The sequence below is a fragment of the Cydia amplana genome, chromosome 21, assembly GCF_948474715.1.
Source record: "Cydia amplana chromosome 21, ilCydAmpl1.1, whole genome shotgun sequence".
Taxonomy (NCBI): Eukaryota; Metazoa; Arthropoda; class Insecta; order Lepidoptera; family Tortricidae; genus Cydia; species Cydia amplana.
Genome location: NC_086089.1, coordinates 8,957,961 through 8,972,255, shown reverse-complemented (window position 1 = coordinate 8,972,255; position 14,295 = coordinate 8,957,961). Strand labels below are relative to the sequence as shown.

The following is a 14,295-nucleotide window of genomic DNA, read 5'->3' as shown; positions in this document are numbered from 1 at the left end:
TATTATGTATACAGACAGTCATTCCTCGAGCTATCGTTGGACACTCATCTCTGCCAAGGTTAAGTTTGGATGGAAAACTAAACAATAGTTAAAGGATTATATAGGTACAGTATTGTGATACATACTTACATATGACACTTCTTATTAGTGTTGAGTCGCTCACTCGTGAGGCACCTCATTTGTACCACTCATTTTGTTAATTTGTCGCAGTACTTCGTACCGCAAAAATGTCTTACTTCACTCCTCTATTCATTTTACTCATTTACTCGCGCGCATCACAAACACCTCTTGCCACACAAATCATTAACTCGCTTCAAATTTAAAAAAAAACTCTTATCCGTTCAAATTCACTCGCGAGTCTCGCGACCCTCAAAAGTTATACACTTCTCACAACTCGCAACAGAGTCCCTGGATCGCGCGAGGCGCTAGGTGCTCGCCTGCTCGCCGACACTCAAAACTCAAATGAGTCAAATGAAGAAACGAGTAATGATCCACACTGTCAACTGCCTAACTACAAACCTTATTGCAACGACAAAAGGTCCACCGAGAAATGCGTTGAGTTTGTACCACTCACCGACTCTCTGTGACATGAACCCCTCAAAAATCCTTTCAAAATGAAACAATGAATTAGAAATACCCAAAGAGGGAGTGAGACCGACACGCGACGTACTTCAATATCGCTTTGCGTCACCACCGAAAATACGTTAACAATTAAACACGAAAGACAACAAGCGTAAGCGCTGCAAGCTTTCATACATCTTAAAAAAATTGTCGCTGTTGGAATTAATGGAATAGTTGACGCTGAAAATATGCTAGTACCTCACCTCATTTGAAGTAAGACATTGTAACACCTCATTTTAGAAAATGAGGTACTCATACAAGCTCATTTTAAATTGATGTCCTACCCATCACTACTTCTTATCATAATCTAAGGTACATCGGGGTAACTTCGAAAAGGGGGTTTATATTGAAAATAGCAATGTCTATAAACCTAGAAACACTTGATACTCTAAGAACCCTTGACGCTAATGATAAAGGCACATATATAACTACTTAAGTATATTATTTATATTGTGAATAAAAACTCAATTGAGTAACTACTTACCTATATGTAGTTGTGCCCTATAAATTGTTAAAATACTGGTTAAAATGTTTATTGTGTAATGTGTAAATTGCCATGCCATCGGATGCCATCGACCACTACGGACACTTTTGTTACTTCGCGATGACTTTATCAATTATTATCATATGACTGGACAGGGGGGCTACCGCGAAAACAGAATTTCGCAAATAGCGGGGATCTGTCTCTTTTACTCCAATGAAGGCGTAATTAGAGTGACAGAAAAAAATGCCCGCAATTTGCGAAATTCGCTTTTTGCGGTAGCCCCTCAGTTCGCAATAACCACTACATAGTATAAAACAAAGTCGCTTCCCGCTGTCTGTCTGTTCCGTATGTATATTCTTAGATCTTTAAAACCAACGGATTTTGATCCGGGTTTTTTTAATAGATAGAGTGATTCAAGAGGAAGCTGTATAATTTGTTAACCTGTGCGAAGCCGGGGCGGGTCGCTAGTATTAGTATACAAAAAGAGCCTGCAATAAATAAATTCTCTAAATACAACGTTTTGTCTCGCTTTTCATATGGAGTGCCGATACACATTATGCCGTGATCATATTGGAACCAAATTCGTAATACTGACCTACTTTTGAATATTATCTATAGTAACGGCACCAGTCATGGGACATTTAAGAGGAAATTTGGAGTATTTGTGATATTTCCCTGATACATGTAAAAGTTCTACCGCTTAGCTTGTTAAAAGATGAATATCCTATCCTTCTTTTATGTTTCAGGCGTGTTGTATCAAAGATACTGCAGTTAGTTTCCACATAATTAATAAATTAAAAGTATGTTTTTTTTCTCCAGTCATGGACACCAAAGCTCCAGTAATGGAACCCCGGTAATGGACGTGGATCCAGTAATGGGCCCCCTATAATGGGCATACCCTATCAGTATAAGATATTGGAATAGGGAATAAGTTTTTGGCAAAAAACTAGTTATTAGTCATTTTTGTCACCCGATTGCATTGTCATCCGATTTGCATACGTATCCAAAATTTCAACTCAATCGGAAATCCGAAAGTGGCTCAAATGCCATTTCCAAGATTTGAACCACACTAACTAATACAGGGTGGATTTTCTTTTTGGGTCAGTGAGGGCAGCTACCAGATCCCGTGCTGCTACGAGAAAACGGTCTTAGAAGACCTTCCCTCGATTTCAAATTAATGAAGATTGGCTTTTGCAGATTTTGGAAAAAACATACAGGTTGCGAGGAAAAGGTAATTTTTGACAAACTTTTTTTTTTGATGCCAATCGATCCCATTCCTATTGAGGATCAAAAGCTTGTATGGAACAAAAAAAAATTCCGGCTAGAAAAGCCACAAATCGAGGAAAACATTTCCCATACAATTTGTATGAAAATGAAAACTTATATTTTTCACATGCTATTTTTGTATGCCAATCGATTTCATTCCTATCCAGTATCAATAGTTTTTTTGGGGTCAAAATTAAATTTCACATTTTCTCCATAGTAAATGTACCTATAGAAAAAGTTTTTATTAATTTGTGGCTTTTTAGTACATTATCGTAAATTGACCCCAAAGAAACTATTGATACTAGATAAAAATGGAATCAATTGGCATAGAAAAAAAGCATGTGAAAAATAAAAGTTTTGATTTTCATACAAATTGTTTGGGAAAAGTTTTCCTCGATTTGTGGCTTTTCTAGCCGGAATTTTTTTTTAGTTCCATACAAGCTTTTGATCCTCAATAGGAATGGGATCGATTGGCATCAACAAAAAGATTGTCAAAAATTACCTTTTTCTCGCACCCTGTATGTTTTTTCCAAAATCTGTAAAAGCCAATCTTCATTAATTTGAAATCGAGGGAAGGTTTTCTAAGACCGTTTTCTCGTCGCAGCACGGGATCTGGTAGCTGCACTCACTGACCCAAAAAGAAAATCCACCCTGTATACAAACTAACAGGGCAAGTTAAATAAAATTTTGTAAAAACGATATTAATTTATCTGAAGTCCGAGAAGACCTCCTGACATAGTTCGTACGAGTAACTACATTATACTTCTGTATTGTTTAAACATGAAATTACGCCATGGCAAGCATCATTATGTAAATTATCCCATCATAGGAGGTATGCAGTTTTACAGCTCCTATAATGGGATTGGGCAAAATACCACTATTTTTTATACATCTCTAGAGTCACAACATAATGTGTTGTATACCTTATCTCATGGTAAATGCAATTAACAAAACACATTCTAGTTTACACCAAGTAATAATTAATTACAATTTAATATATGAACTCACCTCTCTTAGCGAAGTTGTTAAGAATTCTTACTGGTTATTTTTTCCAGTGACACGACAACTTTTGGGTTGGCGCCAATTTCTTAAAAATTAACCGAAATTAATAAAAAGTCGAACTTAAACAGCTCTATGACTCTTATTTATGGTAAAATATTGCCAGTGTTTATAAACTACTTTTACATACTTATTTTAGAGGATTTGTGGTTTTATGTCCCATTACCGGTTCCACGTCCATTATAGGGTCCATTACGTTATACCTTCTTATCGGTAAGGTCCTGGTAGAATGTTCGCGATCCCAGGACGCCTCCCCAAACGGCATATTGTGGGAAACGCCGGTGTGGGTTTAGTGGGTAGGCTCCTCCCCTTTTTTCATTACTGAAAAGAGCTGGGAGGTGAGAGTCCCACATACCCCCCATTATGGGCCGACGTCGGGGCCAGGGGGACGATGCGTAACAGCATTCCCACATCGACAACAAAAAAAAAAAAGGTAGTATGGTCGCCATCAGATATATCGGAGCGACCAAGGTGCTCACAAATATCTGAGCACGCCTCTATTGTCAAGGCTTTATAGTGCTTGTTCAGATATTGTGAACACCTTGGCCGCTCCGATATATCTGATGGCGACTGTTAGTACCTGTGCTTTGACTAGGGTGTAGAGTTTGTGAAGTTAGGGCGTGTAGACTTGTAGAGTTAGAAGCTTGGCTCTACACGAGATCTGATAACTTTTTGACAGTGCGAGCCCTATGGCCTATGCCCGAGATACAGATTACAAGTGTATCTTGGGCCATAGTAGTATGGTCTCGCCTTCGCAACATTTTAAAAATGTTTATTAAAATCCGGCTCGAAGGACTATAGGTGTAATGATGACGTTTATAACACTCACTCAGTTTCTATTCAAGTCGGTGCAAAGATACCTTAGTGTAAGGCCTGAGTGGACGCTCGAAGCGGAGCGTTCGGCGGGGCGTGCAGCGTGGCGTCGGGCTCACGCGTGATGTGAGCAGCGTGCACTAAGGCCGCTCCTATAATACGCTTGCATTTGTTTAACATGCACGCCGCACGCCCCGCCCGCTGCACGCCAACTCGAGCGTCCACTCAGGCCTTACACTTACACGGACATAGCTTTTACAGTACATATGGGGCTACTTTTCCGCACTAGTGCGTAAAGTAGCACTTTTCGTGCGTATGTCGAAACTTTAAAGTGCCATATGTACTGTAAAACGTTGTTCGATACACGTGCGAATAGGTAATTCGCAACTCGTGTCGATTTAAAACACTCCCTTCGGTCGTGTTTTAATTTATCGCCACTCGTTTCGAATTTCCTCTTTTTCGCACTTGTATTGAAAATAACTATTTTCAACTTACCTTTTATAGGCGACATTTTATTCTCACATTATTGCACCACTCACAATATTTATATTATTTAATATTATATTCAATCCGTCCCAAACTAGAACTCCAACTGCTATGTTACATTATGTGATTGATTCTTATCGTCATTTGACAATTTTGGTCAGCCTTATGAATATTTAGACACGGTTCTTAAATTACTAACCAAGGATCCGTCAAACCACCGAACTATAATCCAGTACCTACTCAGTATAAGTACATATAGCTGGTCAAGCACATCTTGTCAGTAAAACAAGGCGCGAAATTCAAATTTTCTATGGGACGATATCCCTTCGCCCCTACATTTTTCTAATTTGACTACTGACAAGATCTGCTTGACCAAGTATATTTAATTACCGCGATATAGTTTCATTGTTTTTACTTACACTACTACTCAGTATAGTCGTAGTCACGTAAAAAGGAGTGTACAGTCACGTCTAAAAATATCGATACGGACAAAGTGCCAAAAATATGTATACACGACCTTATTGCCCATGTAGGTATTAAGGTAGTACAATACATATTTTTGGCACTTTGCCCTTATCGATATTTTAGACGTGGCTGTAGAAGTTTTTAAGACTGCAACGATTGTAGTTTTACGCGTCCACATTATTAGGCTACGGTAGCCGCTTACCATCATGCATGCCTTGTGCTTGTTTACCTAGATCTTGTTGCATGACTATTGGCTAATGCAGTCACAAATTCCTTTGAAGGGAAAACATACATGAATCTAGGGCTTATTTTATATTATCTCAGTTATCATTTCTAGAGCTTCATAGCTCTATGGTAAGACGGTGTTATCGGTAGATAAGCGTATCCTTAAAGATAGCCGCGGATTGTTTATTTATCGCAGGAACTGTGACTAAGACCAGGCGTGGCTCTCCGCGATTTCGACGCTTTGCAACAGGTAGCTAAAAGTACATTCGTTCCACACCAATTTTGGTGGCTAGCCATAAACCGCGCGTGACGCTGTCGCCACCTAGCGGCCATATCTGTCCTGATCGTAACAGACGCGTTTTGTTCAGAGTGAGTCTTCTGTATCTAGTACTATTGTTTATTCTGTGCTAAGACTAACTATATATTCATAAGTATGTTACTTAGGTACACTAAGTTCAGCCTTCATCTACATTATATAGCGTGACGCGTACGCGTTTGCGTTAAGTCTCATTTTGTATGGGATTTTGAGTTTCGGAAACGACCCGCTTGGCGCGCTGTTCAATACGCAATTACATATACGCTATCGAGAACGTAATTTACTTTTTATACAATCTCGTTTGCAGAACCTCTGGTGTAAATTTCATTCGATAGCGTGACGTGACGTACGCGTTTGCGTTAAGTCTCATTTTGTATGGGATTTTGAGTTTCGGCGCGCTGTTCAAAATCACATACAAAATCAGACTTAACGCAAACGCGTACGTCACGTCACGCTATCGAATGAAATTTACACTAGAGGTTCTGTTCGGCTACCATCAGTTTGGCACTAACATAAACGTAATTTACTTTCTATACCTACATCTCGCTCGTACTCGCATATTTGTGCAAACGAGATTGTATAAAAAGTAAATAACGTTCTCGATAGCGTATATGTCAGTTTTGACACTGTCAGTGACTCATGGTACGGGCTGACGGCTGTGGAACAGCATGGTGCAACAAGGTGTGGAAAAACTCTTAGTTCTAAGCCTTAAATACCTATACTGAAAAATCATTATTTTTCTCTAGCTTAGTGTGGTGTGCGGCTGTGTGTTGCATTGCATGTTATTTAAAAGGCGAATATGCAGGATACAAAAACAATACAATTGTTATTTAATTGAAAATAAAAAAAACATAAGTTAACAAAGATATGTTACATTATTCACGTAACATAAGTTATAAAATGAGTATTAGGTACTTGACGATGACCTGGGAAAAACCACAAGAGGCGGAGCCTTGAGAGTATGTATTAAACTATGAAGTACATATGTATGTTGTGTATCGTAAAACTCTGTTTTATTAAAAACGCGTTTCCCCAGTTTTAACTGTTTTCCAAACTTATTTCTGTATACTTAGGCGTCTGTTTCTCTCTGCTCCATTTGTTCCTTCAAATCCAATATCACCTGGTACATAGAGTCATATAGATCATCTTTAAGCCGCATATTCACTGGAGGCTGTAGGGACTTGGACCTGGTGCTCCCCCGTTTACCCCGTCTACTCCTCCTATAGCTCAAGGTATGACTATTCGTCGACGTTTCTTTCAAGCTTCGCATCTGCTCCTTCAAATTTGCCATATCATTGGATAATTCAACTAACATTTCCACAACTCCATCTAGTTTCGTCTTGTTCTCTTTGTCTTGAACAGTATCGTTAACTTTGTCTATTAAAGCATCGTACAGCACATCTATTTTCTTACCAACTGTATCTTTACTGTCCACTTTGACGTTATTTTGTTCCATAGCTTTCTTGATAATGTCACGACGTAAATGCAGAGGTATGTAAATATCATCATGGGACAAAGAATCATTGAGATCGAAGTAGTATCTGATGCGCCATAGCTTTTCTTTAGTTGGGAAATTGTTGATACTATAATGGTATCTTTTATAGTAAGTATTTATTGGGAAGATTTTGCTAATTAGTCCGTATACTAGGAAATCTAAAGTGATGAGGAGTTCCACTTGTTTTTCCAGCCTCTTCGTGTTGCCAGCGACGTTTAGTTCATTCACGTTGCTGACAGCGACGCCTACCATGAAGTTCATGAGGACTATACCAACGAACATGAGGAACAAGCCAAATAGGAACCTAGTTACTTCTGTTGAAGCTCCAAGTATTTTCTCATGCTTCTCGTCGAACATGTCATCATATTCGAACTCCTGAGTCATCATGACGGCGGTTTTGACGAATGCTTTCCACGGGTTCTCGAAGGGGTCCTTAGCTCTGTATTGGATCATGAAGCTGAGGGAGAAACCGAGGACCAGGAAAACGAAGGTCAGTAGAATCTGTAAAAAAAGAAAAAACTAATGTAAATATAATTTATGTTAATTTTGAAGATTACCTAGTGTACCATAGAAATCTTGTTTTTGTTTCAAGCGACATTTCAATTTTCAATCTTTCAACACCAAATGTCTTGCCACTAATCTCTCTTGCAAAGTTTTTACCAATGACTAACTTTAATAGCTCCACGAGTGATGAAAAGTAAACACAGAATTAAGTACGTTCTTCACTTAAATTACCATTTTTGGTATTTCCAATGATAAATTCGTACCACGAACCTTAAAGATATTACAGGCAACCTCCCCAAACATCAGCACATAGTACCCCCAGTTGGGGAACCTCGACAGCAAGAACAGCATCTGCAACCAAGCCAGCAGCAGCGCAGCCGTGGCCACGTGGCGTGGCCAGTCTTCAGAGGGCAGGGCGAACTTCATGCCCAGGGGCACCATGCCGGCCAGCGCCATGCAGAGCAAGCGGATCCAGGTCTCCAGGTTTTGGAAGTAGCGGCGCTTGTTTACTGCTAGGAAGAAGATTTCCTGGAAGGATGAAGAGAAGATTAATCGCCTTAATAAACTGTTTTATTATTTCTGATTTAATCACAGATCAATCGTTAATCAATCACCTCTCTGAAGCTCTTAAGGACCGAAGCTAAAGGACTATTATCTCATCTGCAACATGAAGGGTGAACGTTTTAAACGCCAATTCGAGAGTCAAATTTAATTTCCCTTGACACATTAAGTATGCAGTGGACTTTTAGTTAGAGTCTAGTTTCAATATGAGTTTCTTTGATATCATCTAACTTACCAGTATAAGCATAAGTCCAATCATGATGTAGGTAAATGCCATGAACACCCAAAACGCGTGCTGAAATATCAGCGGTTTAAATTGAATTTGATTAGTGTCACAGTAAAAAAAGAAAGTCACCACGAAGATATTAAAAGTCAGCACAAACATCCCATATATCGTTATCATCACGTAGAAAAATGGCAGCAAAGTCTTCCATTTCAAGTAAAGAAGACTCTCCATCAACGGATGCAACAGTATCTTCCTTTGACCACACCGCACCAACTCTTCTATAACTTGTATCTGTGTCATATTATGATTTCTCGTCGTTAAAAATCCATACTTAACGGATATCTCAGTCTCATCTTGTTTATTATCGTAATGAGTGAAAGAATCAAACACGGTTTCTAAGAAGTCACCCGGATTAGGTAGTTGGGACGTTATGATTTTGATGACTGAGTTTTTGCTGTTATCTGCAGTGTAGCCAGATAGAACAGCATCGGTCTCGTGAAGAAGGAATAACATTATCTTGTTACTGCAGTGGAATGCTGCTTCATGCATAGGCGTGAAGCCACGATGGTTCACATCGTCTATGGCGCGTGGATCCTTATTTATGATCGCTCTGGCAACATCAACGTAATCTCCTCGCGCTGCGAAGTGTAAAGCTGTTGAAAAGGTCTCGTCTTGAGTCCTCAATCTCTGACAGTTTCCGCTTTTAAGAAGCAGTTGAACGCATTCGTGGCTGTTGTTTTTGGCAGCCAGATGTATGGGAAGTAATCCGTCTTTGTTATATTTATCGAAGAGGTCCTTAGAGTCGTTGACAGATTCGAAAAGATACTTCATGATAGGTGTTCGACCGTATGCAGCCGCTATGTGGAGAGCGTTGCTGTTGTCTGTGGACATGCTTTCTAAGCCAGCGCCGTGATGCAGCAGGGCTTTGGCACATTCTAAATGACCATTCCTTATAGCTACACAAAGGGGAGTGTCGCCGTCACTGTTGATGCAGTCTATGAGATTCTCTTGTTCAGCTATGGTCAAAACTTTTTCTAAAATCGTCGTGTTCCGACCTTGAACTGCTAAGTGGATGAGAGTTGTTTTCATCTGTAATAAAATTGTTAAATGTGAGTGAATTTATTCCGTTTAACTACTTCCCCTCACAGGAGGGGTTAGGACTCGAAGGAGGGTGAAAGACGCGTAAAAAGATCTCAGTCATCAAGTCTAAGACAAACAGAAACCACGTCAAAGTATGGTGGTATTTGGTAGGTGTAGTAGAGCATAATGCTCTACTACACCTTCGATATCATTTTAAAGCACATGCAGAAACGAATTCTCAGGGTAGGTAGTTAGGGTAGGGTAGAAGTGTATTTGCACAGTATTTCTCCTTCAAGCTGTCCGAACCGAACTTCCTTGTAATAATACAACCTGACCTCTGTGCATGTCTGTTCCTCCAGATGGTCAAAGGAGCTGGCAGCATCAGCTCCAGCCTCCAAGGCAAGACAAACGCCTGGCAGCCACTTCAGTTCCACTGCCGTCTTCAGAACGGAGTAACCTCGCTTATCCACGACGTTTACCCGAAGAGACGACTCTTCATCGTCACAGTTATAGTATAGAAGAATCTACAAATGGAGAATAAAAAATATGCTCAGTATTTTGAATTTGACAGCATAATATCTAGCAGTTGATCAAATAAATTGTTGGTCTAGAGAAGCAAAATAAAAAGAGACTTTCAAAGCCAACCGCTTGGAAATTATAGATGATTAACGGCTTACCTCTAATAGTTCTTCAAACTTATTCCGGAGACAGAGATGTAGTGGCGTATACCCAACACTGTTAATACACGCCACAGACGCCCCGGCGTCCAGCAGCGCTCTAATGGTGTCTGCACTTTCAAGTAAAGTAGCGGTGTGCAGTGGCGTGTTGAGGTTATCGAAACCGTCGCCCCTCATCGTGTGAAACGTGCCTCCTGCCTCGAAGAGGAGGCTAATCATTTCTGCTAGGCTGAAAAAAAGTCATAAGTTTGTTAAGATTGACAGACTTTTGCAAGGCTCAAGTGTCTTATGAAAAGCTTGTCTTGATCTTACAGTTCAAAGCGATATACAAAAAAGAGTCCTTGAAATAAATGAGAAAATATCAGATGATACAATTAACTTCGTGCAAAGAGTGTATTTTCTGGGGTTGGTGGGGGTGAGGGGTGGTCTGGGGTTGGTAGCTTCCGGCGTTTCGTTTTCTATGGAAAGTACTACGTGACACCCGATCAGCCTTCATAGAATATGACATGTCGTCAGTCATCCTTAATATAATAAAACTGAAGTCTCACACCTTCCGTCTAATAGTTTGCTCTTGGTGGTTGTAGCAAAACCTGTAATTGACACGTCAAGCGTGGCGCAGTGCGTATGCCACTGGCAGGGTCGTCATGATGCATTAAAATTTCACAAGTGCGGTCTATTTTAAGCTCGTTCACCCAGTTTCAATGATAGATATGTGAGTGTGTAGGTACGTGTAAAACTCACTGGTCACTATTCACATGGTGATCGTAATAGAACGCGGAGCCGGCGACATCTAGCGCGGTGCGTCGCGTGTTGCCCGCGCCGTCGGGCGACGCGCCGTGCGCGAGCAGCGCGCGTGCGCACTCCACGTGCCCGCGCGCCGACGCGGAGTGCAGCGCGCTCCACACTGGCTTCTCATTGGCCGGCTGGAAAAGTACGTGAATTAAATACCTAGTTATTATGATAAATACTTAAAGAACAATTTGGTACCGAACGAGTATCTTGCTTTTTAGCCAACAGACTATTTTTTAAACATTGGCTGGCTGGAACTATATGTTAATTATATTTTAGAACCGAACGGACGTCCGCCTCCATGAGAAAGCAACTCATGCTAGCCGGTCAGGTCAAATATATTATACTTCTAGCATTTTCAGAAACATTGGCGTCGCTCCAGCAATCTTTTTGACAAAGTTTCATGATTCACAATATGTCTAATAAATCCTATTAATGGCGGGATTGAGCCAACGCCGACACGGCCAACCTGACAAATGTACCCGTCCCTGCTTGTATCAATGTTCTTGGTAAGCTATAAAGACCTACCCATGTAGGCAGCATGTTGAACCGGTACCGCTCTTCCTCGTTATGTGTCGTCGGGATGTACTGCATCTGCGCCTTGGCTTCATACCACGACATTGTGTACAGAGCGTTGGGGTCGAAACCTGCCTCCAATAATCTGAAATACAACGACATTACAGTCACTTCACCCTTAAAAACGTATAAGTCGCCCTTCAAGCCAATGATTTTTAGAAGATTTTGTTAATAATTAAAGCATACTTCTCCACCTCTTCAACATGGTTCCATTTGACAGCTAGCAGTAGTTGTGCTTCCGGATGTTGATAGCTGAAACATGAAGAAAGTACCTAAATTAGTTAGCTGACCGATAGACAGTAGGTTCACGCACACATTAGGGCTCATTTAAGGATGACTCACGTTAGACCGGGCCGTGTTCGGGCCGGAGCTTCCAGCGCTTCGTTTTCTATGGAAAGCATCACGAGATCATCTGTCATAGAAAAGTAAACGCCGGAAGCTCTGGCCCGGACACGGCCTGGTGGGCCCGGTCTAACGTGAGTCATACTTTAGACGGTGCGAGTTTCATTACATTGCGTCATTTGGTCGGTCGGCTGAATTGATGTAACTTCAATGGTCCGCAATGTAATTAAATCGTATCGTCTGCATAGGTAAAAGTTATACTTACTGTATAGCGTTCTTCGGAGTTATTAACTTGTCCGGCGGCGGAGGCCCTGGAACCGCGTAGAGGCTGTCATCTGACGTCGTCTCCGAGAGCGGCAGCAACGGTAGACCGTCTGACTCCACCGCATATCCTGGTTCCATGTCTGGAGACAGATTCGTGTACAGGAAACACCAATATAAGTAAGAACTGTAAGGAGGGAACACTTAAGGTATGAGAACCAGATAAAATGCAACTTTAAAAAAATAAAGAGAGTATATTTACGAGCTGGTGTCGTGAATAAATATGTCCTAATCTCAACGTATGCTAGAAATCCCCTGATTTTGCGGATATTCGCAACATCCCTATGTTGCGAATATCCTCATCCGCAACCGCGGAACTTCCGCATTATTTTCAACATCCGCATCTGCATCCGCATCCGCATAAAATCGATGCGGAGTTTAATGTGGTCGGTGCAGGAACGTCTTAGCATCGGCGTAAGTGCTATACTGCTAGGTAATTTAGTCATTAGCCAAAAAAACCTATTAGAAATGAGCAGTCAAGCGTGAGTTAATGTACGGAATCCTTGGAACGCGAGTCCAACTCGCACTTGGCCGGTTTTTTAAAATAAAAAATACTAAAATGTAATATTTGACGTTTTTTATGTACCTATCTTGATATCCGCATCCGCGTCCGCGGATGTGAGCCTTTAAAAATCCGCATCCGCGGATGTCAAAAAATCCCTGCTAGAAATACCTACCTACATAATGTTCACTGCCAGAATTCCGGCTAGAGCTCCATACTGGAGAACTAACGGTATGTGCATAGACATCGGCGCCATCTATCTCCAAAGCTGGGTTGTCGATTCCTGGAGACATGGTGGATGGTTGACATGGACAGTATTATAATGATATTTCAAAGCGAGACCACCACTTAGAGGAGTTAAGGATGACATCATGATCAAGACAGAAAAATCATAAGATTACCTACACCACCACCAATGCAAGGCTAATATTATATTATAGTACTAAGGTAAAGACATAACGAAACCTTGATCCCAAGAAGAATAAGAATAGGTAAGAGAAGTACCTGTACCTGGTAGGTACCTGGGTGAAATATTCTATTTATCGCAGCACCGCCACCAATTTACAATAAACAAAAATACGAATATAATTGTCATCGCTTACAAATTACCATTAACGTAATCAAAATACATTTTATAAATTACATAATATACAGGATGGGCCCTTATAACCCGACCACATTACATATTAATAAAAGTTACTTGACACTTAAGTTAAAACTTGGTTAAAACTAAGCTACGAGATATTTTTATATTCCCAAAATTGACAAAAATCTTCCAGAAAAACTCATCCTAACTGATCAACGTCATTTACCAATAAGTCCCTGTTTACAAGCGGCTGTTGAATTATTTTTTCTTTCAGATAATTACTAAACTAAAATACTAGCTTTAACCTATATTTAGGTAACATATATTTTTAATTAACCTTTTTTACTCATAACGGAATATGTGATCTTTCAGGTCATTGGCGCCTACCTATACTATGAGTCACCAATAAAAACAGGGATATTGTGAATTCCTACACCCATACCTATACCAGTCAGGCATTCACCTATTTATACGCCACCGCAACACAGATCAGAACATTGCAAATTATGAGGAAAACCAAAATACCTTAAATATTTAATTGCACAATTACTAAGCAGGTCGAGTTTTTTCCCGAGAGCAATCTCTTCTTGGGTTTTTTTTATATAAATAAATAGAGATTAGCCATTTTTTTCTAATATGCTTACTACATTTATTCAGCAAATAACGTAAAGTTAATGGTATATACAATTACTAGGTATCTACATTAATTATTTGAATATTTTTGAATAGATAGGTATCATATCACCTTTTATGAATCATTCATTCATTTAATCTTAATTATTTTATTATCTATATTTGTTAATTATTACAGTTATTTAAATACTAATCCGACAAACTTTTCAAGTTTTAATGGGTTTTACAGATTCTTATCTGGGAGAACGAGCTTTGCTCGGAAAACATA

At 40.0% G+C, this 14,295-nt stretch overlaps 1 protein-coding gene across 1 annotated transcript; it reads right to left on the bottom strand.

Annotated features, from left to right (window-relative positions):
- Positions 1-6,804: 6,804 nt before the first annotated feature.
- On the bottom strand, positions 6,805-13,027 carry LOC134658212 (transient receptor potential channel pyrexia-like). Its single transcript, XM_063513821.1, has 10 exons — positions 12,984-13,027; positions 12,251-12,389; positions 11,830-11,895; positions 11,596-11,728; positions 11,020-11,201; positions 10,279-10,507; positions 9,937-10,125; positions 8,531-9,610; positions 8,005-8,262; positions 6,805-7,731 (listed from the first exon to the last, which is right to left on the bottom strand). Exons 2-10 carry the CDS (start codon positions 12,385-12,387, stop codon positions 6,805-6,807), a joined length of 3,201 nt encoding a protein of 1,066 aa, XP_063369891.1. The 5' UTR covers positions 12,388-12,389; positions 12,984-13,027.
- Between the last annotated feature and the right edge of the window lie 1,268 nt (positions 13,028-14,295).

What these genes read in the sequence shown, in the direction of transcription:
- LOC134658212 (XM_063513821.1), bottom strand. Translation starts at nt 12,387, where the DNA reads ATGGAACCAGGATATGCGGTGGAGTCAGACGGTCTACCGTTGCTGCCG. An exon ending in TCAACATGCTGCCTACATGG is followed by an intron (nt 11,202 to 11,595) that starts GTAGGTCTTTAT and finishes GTACTTTTCCAG; the next exon opens with CCGGCCAATGAGAAGCCAGT. An exon ending in TTGGACTTATGCTTATACTG is followed by an intron (nt 8,263 to 8,530) that starts GTAAGTTAGATG and finishes TCATCCTTCCAG; the next exon opens with GAAATCTTCTTCCTAGCAGT.